This window comes from Lates calcarifer, linkage group LG17 (genome assembly GCF_001640805.2).
Source record: "Lates calcarifer isolate ASB-BC8 linkage group LG17, TLL_Latcal_v3, whole genome shotgun sequence".
NCBI classification, from domain to species: domain Eukaryota; kingdom Metazoa; phylum Chordata; class Actinopteri; family Centropomidae; genus Lates; species Lates calcarifer.
Genome location: NC_066849.1, coordinates 10,144,747 through 10,160,859, shown reverse-complemented (window position 1 = coordinate 10,160,859; position 16,113 = coordinate 10,144,747). Strand labels below are relative to the sequence as shown.

The 16,113-nt window shown below is 41.9% G+C and overlaps 1 protein-coding gene across 1 annotated transcript in view; it reads left to right on the top strand.

Moving 5' to 3' along the window:
• The window catches only part of notch2 (notch receptor 2), a 43,359-nt gene that overhangs the window by 22,035 nt on the left and 5,211 nt on the right, over positions 1-16,113 (top strand). The window contains exons 3-30 of the mRNA XM_018667345.2: positions 1,968-2,242; positions 2,943-3,150; positions 3,267-3,400; positions 3,923-4,045; positions 4,799-5,032; positions 5,395-5,550; positions 5,647-5,832; positions 6,541-6,654; positions 6,746-6,859; positions 7,030-7,263; positions 8,390-8,500; positions 8,657-8,849; positions 9,330-9,475; positions 9,605-9,718; positions 9,866-9,985; positions 10,152-10,304; positions 10,694-10,922; positions 11,278-11,479; positions 11,817-11,970; positions 12,126-12,310; positions 12,479-12,611; positions 12,741-12,992; positions 13,142-13,254; positions 14,156-14,691; positions 14,795-15,136; positions 15,275-15,417; positions 15,537-15,741; positions 16,004-16,091. Coding sequence (XP_018522861.1) covers positions 1,968-2,242; positions 2,943-3,150; positions 3,267-3,400; positions 3,923-4,045; positions 4,799-5,032; positions 5,395-5,550; positions 5,647-5,832; positions 6,541-6,654; positions 6,746-6,859; positions 7,030-7,263; positions 8,390-8,500; positions 8,657-8,849; positions 9,330-9,475; positions 9,605-9,718; positions 9,866-9,985; positions 10,152-10,304; positions 10,694-10,922; positions 11,278-11,479; positions 11,817-11,970; positions 12,126-12,310; positions 12,479-12,611; positions 12,741-12,992; positions 13,142-13,254; positions 14,156-14,691; positions 14,795-15,136; positions 15,275-15,417; positions 15,537-15,741; positions 16,004-16,091 — 5,197 coding nt within the window. The remainder of the gene's footprint in view (positions 1-1,967; positions 2,243-2,942; positions 3,151-3,266; positions 3,401-3,922; positions 4,046-4,798; positions 5,033-5,394; positions 5,551-5,646; positions 5,833-6,540; positions 6,655-6,745; positions 6,860-7,029; positions 7,264-8,389; positions 8,501-8,656; positions 8,850-9,329; positions 9,476-9,604; positions 9,719-9,865; positions 9,986-10,151; positions 10,305-10,693; positions 10,923-11,277; positions 11,480-11,816; positions 11,971-12,125; positions 12,311-12,478; positions 12,612-12,740; positions 12,993-13,141; positions 13,255-14,155; positions 14,692-14,794; positions 15,137-15,274; positions 15,418-15,536; positions 15,742-16,003; positions 16,092-16,113) is intronic.

Here is a 16,113-nt window from a genome sequence, read left to right as displayed (position 1 = left end):
GTGAAACGTCTGCTTGGCATGATTCATGACTCTCCTGCTTTCCCATGTGCTCACAACCTAATATCTTCAAGCTGCTTTGGGGTGGAGTGGCCAACAATAAATAAAAGTTAGGAAGGGTGAGAGTTTCACACAATTTCTATCCCCTCTGTTTTGTCTTATTTCATATGATTCAGAACATGGATCTCTAATTCTGAGTACTCTCATTCTTTAAGCTTTCACATGATACAGGTCTGCATATTTGTGAAATATCCCTTTTTTTCATTTGTATTTGTTTTTTGTTTTTAATGAAAGAGACTTTTAGTTTCCCTATGCATGTGAATGTGTGCTCTATTTCTTCTCTCCTATTATGTTACCTGAGCCCCTCCAGGGAGGTGGTTTTAGAGGCCTGTGTAAGAGGCAGCAGGTCGCTCTGTCGCCCACAGTCCCCAGACAGCATGTCTGCCATGTGCCATACACACAGTCACAATGCGTCAAAGGGCTGATCAAAATAGCTTATACAGGAAATTACCTGACTATTAACATTTTTGCTCAGTAACAAAATAACACCTCTGACCAAACACTGTCACACATAGAGAAGTGGCGAGTGAAAGTGGGAGGGACTGAGAAAAAACAGAGGAATAGAAAGTTGACTAAGGGAACATTGTCTCTGATGAGATCCCTGGTGGACATGTTGTGTAATATTGCAATTTCCTACCCACTGTTCAGCATGCAGCTGAATCACTTTACAGACAAAGAAGAGAAATCGAAACAATCGGGTGATGAATAAGCAGAGGGAAAAACACACAAAGCTTTTAGACCAAATGTCACAACTCAGTAAATGTGAAGTGTTGCTTTTCTTTCGGTCATAAACCAGACAGTTCTTGAGAACAACTAGTTGGCAAGAAAAGCTCCTCACTTATACTGTGGACACTTTTGTGTAGATTTTAGAATTTTGGCATTATTATTAATTCTTATTAACCACTATTTATTATTATTATTATTGTTGTTGTTATTATTATTATTATTATTATTATTAGTAGTAGTAGTATTAGTATTAGTATTAGTATTATTAGTATTATTATTATTACTTTGCCCAAATAAATACTTGCTGGTGCTTTCCACTGGTTGTTTTTAGTTTCTACCAGGCTTCAATCAACAACTTCCAGATGACTCCACCTCACATCCTTCTGCTTTTGAACTTCTTCTTTGCCACCACTGACCCAAGTTTAACCCTTTCACCAAGCTCAGCTTCCCCCTTTTCTCCTAGCAGGGTTTATGGGGCAACAGCTCAGGGTTCAGAGTAGTTTATAGTCATTGTGGCGTTAGTGGTTCTATTCCCGTCTCTTCTTAACAGCATGTCAAAATGTCTTTGAGCATGACACCAAAAAACCCATCTTCTGTCCAGCAGCTCATGGCCTTAGGAATATTGTGTTTGTTTGTAAATTATTGAGCATGAGGCCTTGGACTTTAAATAGCTTCATGTGGCTCTTAGGATAAAGGCACTAAATGAATGCAATTCACTAACCATTAACCATATGATTTTAATATTTGGAGTAACTGAACAACTAGTTTCTCTTTATGTACAACCACACATTTTGCTAATACTCTTACTTAGGGATGTGGTTCCCCACATAACGTTGTTTAGATCACTATACAGCAGTGGCAAGGCTGTGTATTTAGACTGTAGTGTTTACCTGTGCTGGTTCCTTTGTTTCTTTGATGTGTGTGTACTACAGGACTCTTGTGTATGTGTTATTCTTAGCTATCAATGCTCTCAGCAGCTCTTGTCTGATGTGGTGCATCACATCCACCTGACTGAAACTCACTCTTTTGTTTTGTTTGTTTACCTCTTTATCAAGTACACACACATACATGTTTGTCTATTTGTTTAGCTCGTCTTTCAACTTTGTCGTCTGCATTGAGGGCTGATTAGCTTTAAATCCCTGTGTGTCCATCATAGATTTCTGTGTTTTTGTGTGTGTATCCAGGTGTGCACCTGGCTTCTTGGGTGAGTACTGCCAACACATGGACCCTTGTCAACCTGGCTACTGCCTGAATGGAGGGAACTGCTCAGTGTCCATGTTAGCTGGTGTTCCTGTACCAGGCAGCGCCACCTGCACCTGCCCTCTTGGCTTCACCGGACAACACTGCAAAACTCCCCAGAACTCCACGTGTTACCCCAACAACCCCTGTGCCAACCAGGGTGTCTGCACCCTGCTGTCTCTTGACAAATACAAGTGCGAGTGTGCCAGAGGATGGACAGGTGAGGCACTGATTCTCTCTCAGGAGTTTGCCACAAGGACAGTGATGTGTGACTTCTGTGTATCACCGCAACACTGATGTATTTTTGTGCTACAGTTTATTCTGTTATAATGTTAAACTTTTGTTTGTCTGTTAGCAGGGTATCTCAGTACTTTACAAAGATAATGACATTTTCTGAAAAGTTAGGCCATGCAGCAAGAAACATGTAGGTCCAGATCTACAGTACGTGCAAATTAAGGAATTTTTTACATTTTTAAACAGTGCCTTAACTTGCCTAATTGACCAGCTCTGTTACTCTTAAATTACCACACATACTGATGAAATTAAAAGAAATCTGTCACATGTATCCCACAGTTGTCAATCATTATATTTTAATGCAATATTGAGTCCAGACCATGATTAGAAATCTTTTCCTGTCATTAAAATAACACATTTAGGGGTTTGTGCAGCCTTGGTTTGGTGATGTGTGATAAATGTTTATAGATTTTTAGAGAGGTCCTCCAGGCAAGTGCAGGTTTAATATATAGACTCAAACTGTGATAAGAAGTGTTGTTAATGAGCGCAAATGCACAATGTGTAGTACTCTACCACTATTACCTAACCCATAATTCTCCATAGTTTGCCACATTGTCAAATGACACAACGGATAGCTAAAGCACTAATGCTCAGCGCTTTGTCCTGTGCTTCCTCTTCATTCTCAGGACCACGGTGTGAGCATGAAGACAGCTGTCTATCTAGTCCTTGTGCCAACGGTGGAAAGTGCAGCTCTCTGTCTGCTGGTAGCTTCACGTGCTCCTGTCCTCTTGGCTACACAGGTCCTCGCTGCCTTAATGACACAAATGAATGTGCTGCCACACCCTCAATATGTCAGAATGAAGGAGTATGTCTCAACACCCTTGGCTCGTACAAGTGAGTTTCTACCATGTAGTAACCCAGTTGGGAACATGTCAGAGTAGTTTGCAACAGATGTCTACTGTCAAGGCAGAATGAAATTAAATGAAATGAAACTGACTCTTGCTCTATAGGTGCAACTGTGCCCCGGGTTTTACGGGCCGACATTGTGAAAGCTCATACATCCCGTGCTCTCCTTCACCCTGCCTAAATGGAGGCACCTGCCACCAGAACTCTGAAACCAGCTACTCATGCCACTGCCTCCCAGGTAGGAGGATTCAAATTCTGATTCTTTTTCATCTTTTTTATGCTCAACCTAAATGTGACCCAGAAAAAAACATCTACTGCGCGCCGACAGAGATACCGACTGTTCTTTTTTTGTCCTGTTGAGAGAGAGAGAGAGAGGGAAAACAGAGGCTCTATGAGGAATGGAAATTCAAGGGAAGAAAATTTAATGTAGGAAGAAAAAAGGAGTGACACTGTAACTGGTATTTATCTATAAATGAATGTAGCTTTGAGTTGTTACATTACGTTGTTTGAGGTGCAAACAATCTGATCCTTCTGGCTGTGCTGGACTTGACACACTGCACTGCACTCAGTTTGCTACAGTTAGCAAGTAGACACAACAAACACACAGCTGCTGTTTATACACCACCAGGACATGATATAATACCTATGTAAACTAGAGGATATCATACTGAAGCTTTTGTATTTGATTGCATGTCTCTCCCAGTGGACACTTAATAAAAACATTGAATAATTAAATGGCGGTTTCTTTCATTTGTGCAAGGTTTCAATGGGACTAACTGTGAGAACAACATTGACGACTGCCCCGGTCATCAGTGTGCCAATGGAGGAACCTGTATGGACGGTGTCAACACCTACAACTGTCAGTGCCCTCCAGAGTGGACTGGTAAGGGAATGATTGTTTGCCTATTGTTAATATGACCATTGTTATGTTCCGCTGCTGTGGTTTTCAGTGTTTTACAGTACGTGGGGTCTAGTGCCTCAAATCCATGCAAGACATCAGGGGTTATCCTCATGTGTCTGAATGGGATATGCAGTTGAAGATAACCTAAAACATGCTGAAGCATTGTAAAAGCAGTGTTGTGTATTTCACACATGCTGTAGTATGTCATATGTATTATGCTAGTACCAGTTTTAACAAGGTTATTGTTTGCCTGCTGTTGAAAGTTGTGTTGAATATGCTGTGCTTCTGCGCATGTTCATTTTCTAGACTTTATTGCCATATCATCATGAAATTGTATTTCTGTTTTAATTTCTCTGTGCAGCTGTGTGTTTGTTGTGAGGTGTAATAAATCTTTCTGCTGTGATCACTGATAACAGCTTGCATCCTTTCATATTGTCTGTTTTGCTGTCATACCTCCTACTTTCCTCTGATGTCTCTCTTACTATTTCTGAGGCACACACTCTACACAAGGTGTGTCTCTGCTAACACATGCAAGCTTTCTGCGTACAAAACAAACATGCATACATCAGTTTCCTTGGGCCTGTCTGAGTTTATGTAGTACTAATCCAACCATGGGAAGCAAAGCCACTGTGATGCTGCAATAATATGGAAAAGCATTGTGCTACACAGAGTGTTAACTATGGGTGTTTCATTTCTCTCCCTCCACCCCATGCCCTCGCCCCTGCCCCTCCACAGGTCAGCACTGCACAGAGGATGTAGATGAGTGTCGTCTGCAGCCAAACACTTGCCAGAATGGAGGTACCTGCAGCAACCTGATTGGCAGCTACGTCTGTGTGTGTGTTAATGGCTGGAGTGGCCCTGACTGCTCTGAAAACATCGATGACTGTGCCACAGCTTCATGCAGCCCAGGCTCCACATGCATCGACCGTGTTGCCTCTTTTATCTGCGTCTGCCCTCATGGAAAGACAGGTGGGCCAGTGGTGGGAAACCATATGCAGAAATTTTTAGACTAAACCCTGAAACCCTGAAATGTATACAAGATATAATGTGATAAAAGACAAAACTGAAATGCTTTGAGTCTCTGTCATAGATTAGTACTTCCCTTTAGATATTGTGTCATTGTTTACGGCTGAAAAAAGGGAAACAAACAATGAAAACAGTTGTTAAAGATAAAGAAAAATAAGTAAGTATTGGTCTCTACACTGATAGGTACATTAAATTAGTTTTTCTCTGAATTGGGCATAATCCTGAATTGGAGATTCTCTGGGGACATTAGGATCTTTTATTCACATGTTCATCCTCATTCCTTACCAACATATTATCCTTTTCAGGTTTGCTGTGCCATAGAGATGACGCCTGTATCAGTAACCCCTGCAGAGAGGGCTCTCAGTGTGACACCAATCCCATCAGTGGCATGTTCAACTGCAACTGTCCACCTGGATATGTAGGCAGCACCTGCAACATCGATAGAGATGAATGCAGCATTGGTGAGAAAGAATGCTACCCTTCTGAAACTTCTGTACATATATACAACATGCATTTGTTTTGTTCAGTTTTCAAACCAATTTCCTTTTCACCCTCAGGTACCAACCCTTGCGAGCATGGCGGTCAGTGTGTGAACACCGATGGCTCCTTCACTTGTAACTGTGTTAGGGGTTACGCTGGGCCACGGTGTGAACAAGATGTCAACGAGTGTGCTTCAAACCCCTGCCAGAATGACGGCACTTGTCTGGATCGCATTGGGGACTACACCTGCATCTGCATGCCTGGTACATTTTTTGGGAAATGATACATTACCTTTCATTTTAAGGAAATTTTAGCAGACAAATTGTTACTCTTTGTGCCAGTGTTTTGCAGCAAGGATAACAACCCAGTAATAATAACTAGAAAGCAATCAGATAAGTCATAACTCCACTAAGGCTGCACTATCCTTTAAATTTGTTTTAATTATCGTAGAAAAAATTTAATTTGCATTTAAATCCGGATGTTCCAGATCCGGATCCAAGTGCACGAGGTGCACAATCATGCCATTCATGTGCCACATTTTTTTTTCATTGAAGGAAGTGCAGAAGTTCATGAGAGAATGTTATAGTAGTGAACATGTATTTTGTTTGGTTTTTTAAGCAATCTTGCCGTGTTCTAAATATGAATTCACGTAACATATGTAGTTTACAATTTCTCTATCCTGATCCACACAAGACATTGTTATTTGTTTGTTAGCCCATAACAAGATATCTCAGATCTCACTGAACATTTTTTTTTGGGCATTTTAACATTTAAATACCAAATTAACAAACAAACAGGACCAAAAGCATCCCTTCTCTGGTAGAGATAATAATTTAGGCAGCTAAGTTCTATGTTTAAGTGACCTTTGAGGAAAAGGCAAAGGAATATGAAATATGATATAATCTTCTCAGCCAAAGTGACTTTTAAGAACTGAAGTAATTATAAAAACCTGTTTCTCTCCACTTGTGCAGGATTTGAGGGGACTCATTGTGAGATAGAGGTGGATGAGTGTCTCAGCTCCCCCTGTCTGAATCAGGGTAAATGTTTGGACCAAGTCAGCCGCTTTGTCTGCGAGTGCCCAGCAGGTTGGTATAAATTAAGCTGTTCTTATGGATTTTTCTGCTTCATTTTACTTATGTCATCCTGCCCATTTTCATCATGTCGTTTTGTTTCCAGGTTTCAGTGGTGAAATGTGCCAGATAGACATTGATGAGTGCTCCAGCACACCCTGTTTAAATGGGGCCAAGTGCATCGACCGACCCAACGGATATGATTGTGAATGTGCTGAAGGTAAAAGGAAATAAGCACATTAAGTTGAAATGAAAGGTGACATGACCCTAATTCTGATTGACAATACTGTTGAGCCAGTGCTGCTATCGTGCCATTAAAACAGGGAAATCTGAAATAGTCAAATGATCCATGATGCAATAGCTTTGGTTATTTGAAATGTTCCCCCCCAGGCTTCACTGGTCTCCTTTGTGAGGAGAACATCAATGACTGCGTACCTGAGCCATGCCACCATGGTGTGTGTAAAGATGGCATTGCCACCTACTCCTGTGAGTGCCACCCTGGATACACCGGCTCCATCTGTAATATCCAGGTCCAGGAGTGCCACAGCAACCCCTGTCAGAACCGAGGGCGCTGCATTGACCTGGTCAATGCTTACCAATGTAACTGTCCACAAGGAACTACAGGTAAATACTTAATGTGCTAACAGAACTGAATTCTAATTTATTCTTTAAAGTAAAAATGTTGTTTGACATGTGGGATAGCAGTTGTACAATAGCTCTGGTGGGACTGGTGGGAGTGCTGATGTAATTGACATGCAAATCAGTCAATCAAATCAATCAATAAGTCTTTCATCTGCCTTACAAGCCAGTACCCTTCATTTGTCTTCCATGGTCTGGTGTAAACCACTTTATCCTCCAAGAATAGTGTGTGCTGCCATGTCTTTTGCATGGTTTTAAAGAAAGCTGCATTCCACTTGACATCTGCCTGCTGAGTAACAATATAGACTGAATTATCAACAGAAACATTGCTCCTTTTTTGAAAGAATCTGAATCTAAGTCTCTCTAAATAATCAGTTTGCTAGATCATTAATGTGCCCTTGAGAGTTGTCTCGTGTTGAGAGAACAGCTTCAATTGAATGTAAAGACCCCCATCCCCCACACGTAGAGCTTCCTGTATAGCATTTCAATGTACTGTAAAGGGTAGAACACTCTTTGAGTGTGTTAGCAGTCACAAGTCTGGGTCAGCAGTGCTACCCCACATTGCTCTGTGGATTAGCAAGCTCATTTCGGTTCACTGTATCACCCTGAGGCCTGGTACTGGAGTCTGTGCTGTACTCACTTTACCAAAACCATTGTCAGGTCACCCTGTCAGGTCTCACTTTCAAGTTTCATGCCCTTACTTCCCTTACTCTAATGTGTCACATTCACTCTGTCCAGTTTTCTCTTTGAATCTATCTCCTTCTTTCTGTTTCTCCTCTTTTCCCCCTGTCTTGCTTTCACCAATTGAAAATAACTGTGCCTCAGATGTCAGGCTTTAATGTCGTACTTGTTCAGCTGCTGTATTAAGATTCATCTCCATTTTTGTTAAGCTTTCTCACTTCTGGCTTCCTTTTATTTTTATGGAGTCTTGCTCCCCCTTGTGGTAGATAAGTAAACTGTAAACTCAGTTTATAATAAAATCTGCTTCACCTCTAATACTTAATAAAGTTGTTTTGTGCTACTTTTAAATCTTAGCAAACACAGTCAGATAAAATGATACAGAATATAACCTGACTCTATATGACAAACTACATATATTTTTGCTCCTCAGGGCTAAACTGTGAGATCAATGAAGATGACTGTGCCAGCAACCCCTGTGAGTACGGAGAATGCCACGACGGCATTAACGAGTACAAATGCGTGTGCGCCCCAGGATACACAGGTATGTTTTACTAAAATGCAGTAAAATCAATGTGTTAACAGCAGATAAATGTTTCAGAAGTGAAGCAGGGTTATATTAACAAAATATTTAGGTCAAAGCACTAATCAAATACATACCTTTGACACAACTAATTCCCTTTGAATTGCTCTGTTATAGGAGTTAAATGCGATGTGGAGATCAATGAGTGTAACTCAAACCCATGTATGAGCGGAGGAACGTGCGTGGACAAGGTCAACGGGTTCCACTGCCTGTGCCCACCCAGCACCCATGGCCCTCTGTGCCTCTCTGGGACAGACCACTGTGCTCCTCAGCCTTGTGTGCATGGAGAATGTATTGAACAGCAACATGGGTACGTTAACCTTATAACACTGCTCTAAAGTTACATTTTTGGAGGTCCTTTAGTTCTTATCACATCAAACTCTTGAATGGGGGCTAATTTACATTAGTTATGTAGTATTGGCGTAGTATGTGGGCATTGAAAAGATCCATAAGGTAAAGCAACAGTTGGGCCAACAATCAAGTAATTTATCCCATGTTGTTTTATTTTAAGTGTTTCCCTTCACTCTGTTTAGATGTTGATGGTCCCTGCAGTTGGAAAATGTCTTCCAGCCTGCCTTGCTTTTCCAATTTTTTGCTCAATATTAAAACTTCAGTATAAGAACATCTTCTTATATACAATACAATACATCATAATAATTCAAGTATTGGGCATTCTTCATCTGCTGGAACTTGGAGACAGCCCAAGGACAGCCTGCTGTTATTATTACTGTGTGACTAATTTGACTAATTTTACATTTTAAACTCATGTTTGCCTTTCCTTTGCATGAAGGTACCGCTGTGAGTGTGAGGCTGGCTGGGTGGGACAGCACTGTGACCAGGAAAAGGATGAGTGCCAGCCCAATCCTTGCCAAAATGGTGGCACCTGTTTGGACCGACATAATGGCTACACCTGCATGTGCCAACCTGGATTTAGAGGTAATAACACAAATAATAACTGTTGTATTTCAGCATTGCATTTTTAGTAACACTTGTTACTAAGCAATCAGAAACAGCACTGAATTTTTACAAACAAAATCTTGGAATCACCCCCTCCTCTCTCACTAGGTGTGAGCTGTGAGAAAAACATAGATGAATGTGCATCTGGGCCCTGTCTAAACCATGGCTTTTGTATAGATGGAGTCAATAGTTACACGTGCCAGTGTAGTCCACCATTCACAGGTTAGCGATACCTCATTTTCACCATATTAACATCTTCTGTTTACCCTGCAGCAGCAGTGTTCATAGTGGCCACCTGAATATCACTTTAGTGAAGATTTTCATTCACTTGTTTTTATCATTATCAAAATGTGTGCAATGTTAAAATAGGTAAACACTGTGAAGTGGAGCAGGCTCCCTGTGCCTCTCATCCATGTGAGAGAGGAGGAGTGTGTCACCCATCTGCAGACTACACCTCTTACACCTGTCGGTGTCCCAGTGGTTGGCAAGGTATGAGAACTGGGTTCTTATGTGTCTGGCTGATTGAGTTTTTTGTGGATGTGAGATAGAGGGAAACTATGAAAAAGTGTGCCTGAGAGCAGTCATATCTAATGCTTTGTATTACTGCCAGATTGACCCTGTACTAATAAATGTTTGTTTGCTCACAATCATGTAGGTCAGCGCTGCAGTGATGATGTGAATGAATGCAAAAACAACCCTTGCAGAAATGGTGGTCATTGCATGAACAGCCCAGGCAGCTACACGTGTAAATGTCAACCTGGATACAGCGGACACAACTGTCAGACAGACATTGACGACTGCTCACCCAGTGAGTGCCACTAGCTAACTCTGCTACCTTGTTAGTTGCTGTACACTCCTAATGGAAACTGCACCTCTACATTTATGATGCCCATGCATTATGACACCTATGTAATGTTCTTTGATGTTATCATTGGAGACTGGAGATAACCTTAGTAAAAGGCAATCCCCTGATATATTGAGTTACTCATGGGTACAAGTCTGTATACAGAGTGAGATTTTTTCAGACAAACAGTCATGTTAAAACAAGGGAAGGTTCTTCCACAGAATCTGTATTTCTTACACTTATAATTTCAACGAGACAGCTGATTTATTTGGATAAAGTTTTTATTCAGTGTCTGCTACTTTTTGGTCTTGGAAAGCCTCACTTCCTACTCTCCCCTCCCCTTCTCTCTGTAGACCCATGCCTGAATGGAGGTTCTTGCGTGGACGATGTTGGGAGTTTCTCTTGTGACTGCCGTAAGGGTTTTAAAGGGGAGCGATGTGAGACTGAGGTAGATGAGTGTGCCAGCCAGCCCTGCAAGAACGGTGCCATCTGCCAGGACTACGTCAACAGCTTTGTGTGCACGTGCCGACCGGGCTTTGATGGAATCCTGTGTGATCACAACATCCTTGAATGTACTGAGAGGTGAGCCATTCATTCAATGCAAGATCTGTAAAACCGGCATTTTATTATCATGCCTAATTGTTCTGTTCCTAAGCAGTTTATTCTACCTTGATTATTTCTACTGTATCTCCTATAGTGACCTGATAGAATAAATAATGTGTAACACTTTTTTAGGTGAACTTCCTGACTGGCTTGAGAAAAACAAAATGTATATATACTGTTTCCATCCTGATTTTGGTGGGAATCTTGCAGATTATGTACCTCATTAAGATCTATGACAACTGTTTTTTTTTGTTTTCTTGCTCATTTTATACTGTTCTTTCCCTGTCCCCTCAGTCAGACCTTTTAAAATATAACATTTTTTCATTGCTTCCAGCTCCTGCCTGAATAATGGGACTTGCATTGATGACATCAACACCTTCTCTTGCCATTGCCGTCCTGGTTTTTACGGGAAGTTCTGTGAGTACGAGCAGAATGAGTGCGACTCTCAGCCCTGTAAGAATGGAGGAACCTGCACTGACAGCCTGGGCACCTATCGTTGCACCTGCCCCATGGGATTCAGTGGACAGAATTGCCAGGTAATTTGTCTCGACGGGTTTGTATGCTGTACAGATTGTTAGGCCCTTTTAGGCTTATTTGCAGTTTCAGGTCCCTACGTGAATAGAATTGATCAAAGTAGAAGAAATGGTCTGTACACTTCTTAATGGGGTGGTTTGGAGTCTGTGTGCAGGCGTTACCTTTTGCATTTATGCTGCTTTTTAAAATAGCCTCATTCCTATTTGGGGTTTGCTGTAATTAGATCCGTAGGTTAGATGTATTCAACTGGAAGTATCTCATTTAAGAAGGTAGCTGGATGCTGTGTATTTTCTTATCTCTATAACTTTTGCACTTTGCAACTTTCCTCTCTTCCCTCAGAACTTTGTAAACGTGTGCAGCCAGGTCCGCTGTCACAATGGCGGCTCCTGTTCTCAGACAAAAACCTCCTGGATTTGCCACTGTAAAATGGGATGGACGGGACTTTACTGTGACGTCCCCAACATGTCCTGCCAGGACTTTGCTGCTAGACAAGGTGAGGAACCACTTCTTGTTTATGTGAACCAAAAAGAACACTTGTTTCCAAAGTAGGATTGGTCAGACACGTAATGCATTCAAGTAAATGGGAACATGGTCTCTTTTGGACCCCACTTTATAGCATGATAGTCAATCTCTTCTAATTTACTGTAGGTCTGGAAGTGGAGAATGTGTGTAAGAATGCTGGGAGGTGTGTAAACGTGGGTAATACCCACCAGTGTCAGTGCCAGCCGGGATACATGGGCAGCTACTGTGAAGAGATGGTTGATGAGTGTCAGTCAAATCCTTGTCGCAATGGAGCAACATGCAAAGACTATCAGGGCACCTACGAGTGTGTTGTAAGTAAATTCTCAGTTGTCACGTGTGTTTTTTTTTTTTTTTCTGAATGTTTAGTTTTTAAGCTTTTTTTACTTCAGATTTCATGTTAATACCAAACTAGCAATAATATCATAATAATCATCAAGCACACAATGAGCTAACCTCTGTCTCCTGTTTCATCGCTACAGTGCAAACCAGGCTACCAGGGGGTGAACTGTGAGTATGATGTGGATGAATGCCACTCTAAGCCCTGCCTCAATGGAGGAACCTGTATCAATCTCATAAACCGCTTCAGCTGCATTTGCCCTCCAGGAACACATGGTAAGACTGCAGATCCACATGAATACGCACATGCTAGAATTATTAACAATATTAAGAGCAACGTAAAACGCTAAGTTCATTACCTTACTTGATACAACCACTGATATCTCTCTGTTCTCTGCTCTGTAGGGCTAAAGTGTGAAGTGAATGAGGATGACTGTGCGCCCAAGCCTGGCACCTTTGAACCTCGCTGTCGGAACGGAGGACAGTGTCTGGACGAGGTGGGCCGTTACAAATGCTCCTGCCCTCAAGGATTCAAAGGCGAACACTGTGAGGGAGATGTCAACGAATGCAATTCTAAGCCCTGCCACGCTCCCGGCAGCCTCGACTGCGTGCAGCTCGTCAACAATTACCAGTGTCGCTGTCGACTCGGATACACGGGTACATACATTTTAGCTGCTCAGGGCATAACATCACCATATCAGTTAGAAAATCAGCAAGGCATCAGCAGTTTTATGCGCAATGTTTCAGTAATCTAAATGTGTTTGTAATAAATCCTGCAAAGTATTTCAGTTGTTTTTTTCCTGCAGGTCGTCACTGTGAGTCTATGGTGGATCTGTGTCTGTCTAAGCCATGCCACAACGGTGGCATCTGCTCTATGAACATGAGCTCAGTTCATGGCTACATCTGCTCCTGTGCCCCTGTAAGTTTCTTTAATGTCAGCCCTTTACTGGCATCATAGGATAATACAGTTTCTTCTTTTTCACAGTCACACACAACCTTTTAAGTCACTGTGATTCATGTAGTATTTTGATCACACAAAGTGTAATGCTGTACTCTCATTATTACATCTCTGATGTAAATGCCTTTATACCAGGTTATTGAGAGATTGTTTTATCAACACAAAACCAGTGACATTCCTTTATTTTCTTGATAAATTCTCATTATTCTGCAAGCTTTCTTTTTCCAGTTATATTCTTCTGAGTCTACCGGTTAGTCTCTATTGGTTACTACACATTCCTCCACACTATGTAAAACTATGTGAACTATGTAAAATATATAATTTAACCTTTTATCCATATAAAAGTTTGACTAAAAAAGTTTTACAATCTTTTAAATTCTACAAAATTCTCAAAAGAATACAAAATCTTGTGTTTCTGATGTTTAATTGTCACTCAAGTTTTAGAGGATAATTTATCTGCTTCATTAATCACAGTAAAGAAGTTATTAATTATATGTGAAAATACTGAGTGACTTAAGAAGATTAGAACAGAGGACAGGAGGCTAACATTACTACCTCAGTGTTTTCCTCTCTTTTGTTCTTACACTAGAACATCAATCTTTTCACACTAAATGCATGTTTCTCTCTCCACTAACCTCTTGCTCCCTCTGTTATTTTCATGCTTGCTTCAGAGGGCCACACCATAGCTCAGGTATGGTAGACAAGCAGCAGATTAATAGGAGAATCTAGATGAACGTGTAGTCGTTTGTTTCATTAAAGGCTCTTTACAAATGCGTAGCCAAGCCTAACTTTTAAAATGACTCTCGATGTCACTCCTCAGTAATATTTCATTTATAATAATATGTTTAATAATGTCTTATAGGGCTTCACTGGGTTCAGCTGTGACATAGAAATAGGAGGCCACTGTGCAAGACTCCACTGCCAGAATGGTGGGCGCTGTGTGGAGTCACCAGCCGGCCACCTTTACTGCCAGTGCCAGCCAGGCTTCACTGGGCTACACTGCGAGAACGAACAGAGGTGTCTGTGGAACTGCCAGAATGGAGGAACCTGCATCAAAGACCCGTCCAACCCGAACCAGTACAGCTGCCGTTGTCCCATGAACTTCTCTGGACGATACTGTGAGAAAACACTCCCCATGCCAAGTCCTCCAACCTGCCCCTATCCGCAGTGCAAGCAGCAGTCAGCGGATAAAGTGTGTGACGATCAGTGTAACAACAATGAATGCCAGTGGGATGGAGGCGACTGCTCACTTAACTGGCAACAGCCTTGGATTAACTGCACTGCCTCTGTTCCCTGCTGGGATCTCTTTAAAAATGGACGTTGTGATAAGGAGTGTGACAACCCTGGGTGCCTCTTCGACAGCTTTGAGTGCCAGGAGACCCCACCGGCCATCTGCAAGTAAGTGTCCTTCAACTTTTTCCTTGCTGTTGCAGTTTGATATAAAGTCCAAAACATTTTGAGGCCAAGTAACACACCCATCCTCTTTGTACTGTGTATACAGGTATGACAAGTACTGTGCAGACCACTACCAAAACGGCATCTGTGACCAGAGCTGCTACACGGAGGCTTGTGGCTGGGACGGCCTGGATTGTTCTACTGACAGTCCAGCCCAAGCGGCAGTCGGCACGCTGGTTATCGTGGTCCGGCTGCAACCTAAGGAGCTGCTTGGAGACTTAAATGGTTTCTTGCGCTCCCTGGGTGCCCTGCTGCACACCAACCTGCAGGTGAAGCGAGATAAAAACAATCAGCCGATGGTGTTCCCTTACTATGGGGTGGAGGATAAGAAGGGACAACATGGACAGAGGAACAGAAACAGGCGGGAGCTGGACAGGGAGGTCATTGGGTAAGGATAGTCCATGATGGGATAGTCACATCAGTTTTCCTCTTTCTAGCTCTCATATAATACACAGTAGCTTGAAATTAATCATTGATTAACTGTGTGTCATTAACTGTCTTTGTATTTCCACATTTGTCTGTGCAGCTCTGAGGTGCACCTACAAATCGACAACCGTGAATGTTCCCACAGCTCAGTCAAGTGTTTCTCCAACACAGATGAGGCTGCATCATTCATTGCAGCAGCACATATCAAGGCTGATCTGCCTTACCCTCTAGTGTCTGTTGACAGTAAGTAGGGCTGTCAAATAGCAGTTAATCAAATATAACCCATCACCTTCTAAGTGAAAAAACCTAAATCAAATGAAGACAAAACATCTGGTAATGAGACTTGTTTTTGTATCCTCCAGGTGACCTGACACCAATAGATGAGACACCAACTCTGATGTACCTGATTGGAGTGGCAGTAGTTATTGTTCTGCTTATCCTGGTGCTGGGGATGCTGGCAGCCAAGAGGAAACACAAACATGGTGTCCTGTGGCTGCCCGATGGTTTCTTGGCCAATAAAAATGACAAGAGGAGAGAGCCTGTCGGACAAGATGACTTTGACATGAAGTGAGTGGAGCAGCTTGTGGTAATGAGCACTTAAAGCAGGATATACAGTATGTTAACAACCACTGTGTGAGAGCTCACACTAGAGTAGAATAGGTAAAATGTGGGCAGAGGAAGTGAACAAGTACCATTCCTACTGTTAAGAAACTTTATGTGTATAGATACTGTACAGGAAATAGCTGGTCCAGCTCAATGGAAGGAAGACTAATAAATTTAAGTACAAATGTTACTGTCATGTAAAGGCCTGCTTTTTCTGTCATGTCAGGAATTTCAAGACCCAGGATGGAGCCATGATTGATGGAGGTCAGAATCAGAGATGGCTGGATGAAGAGGTCCCATCCAAGAAACCAAGAGTAAGTGAACTGAGAACAACAG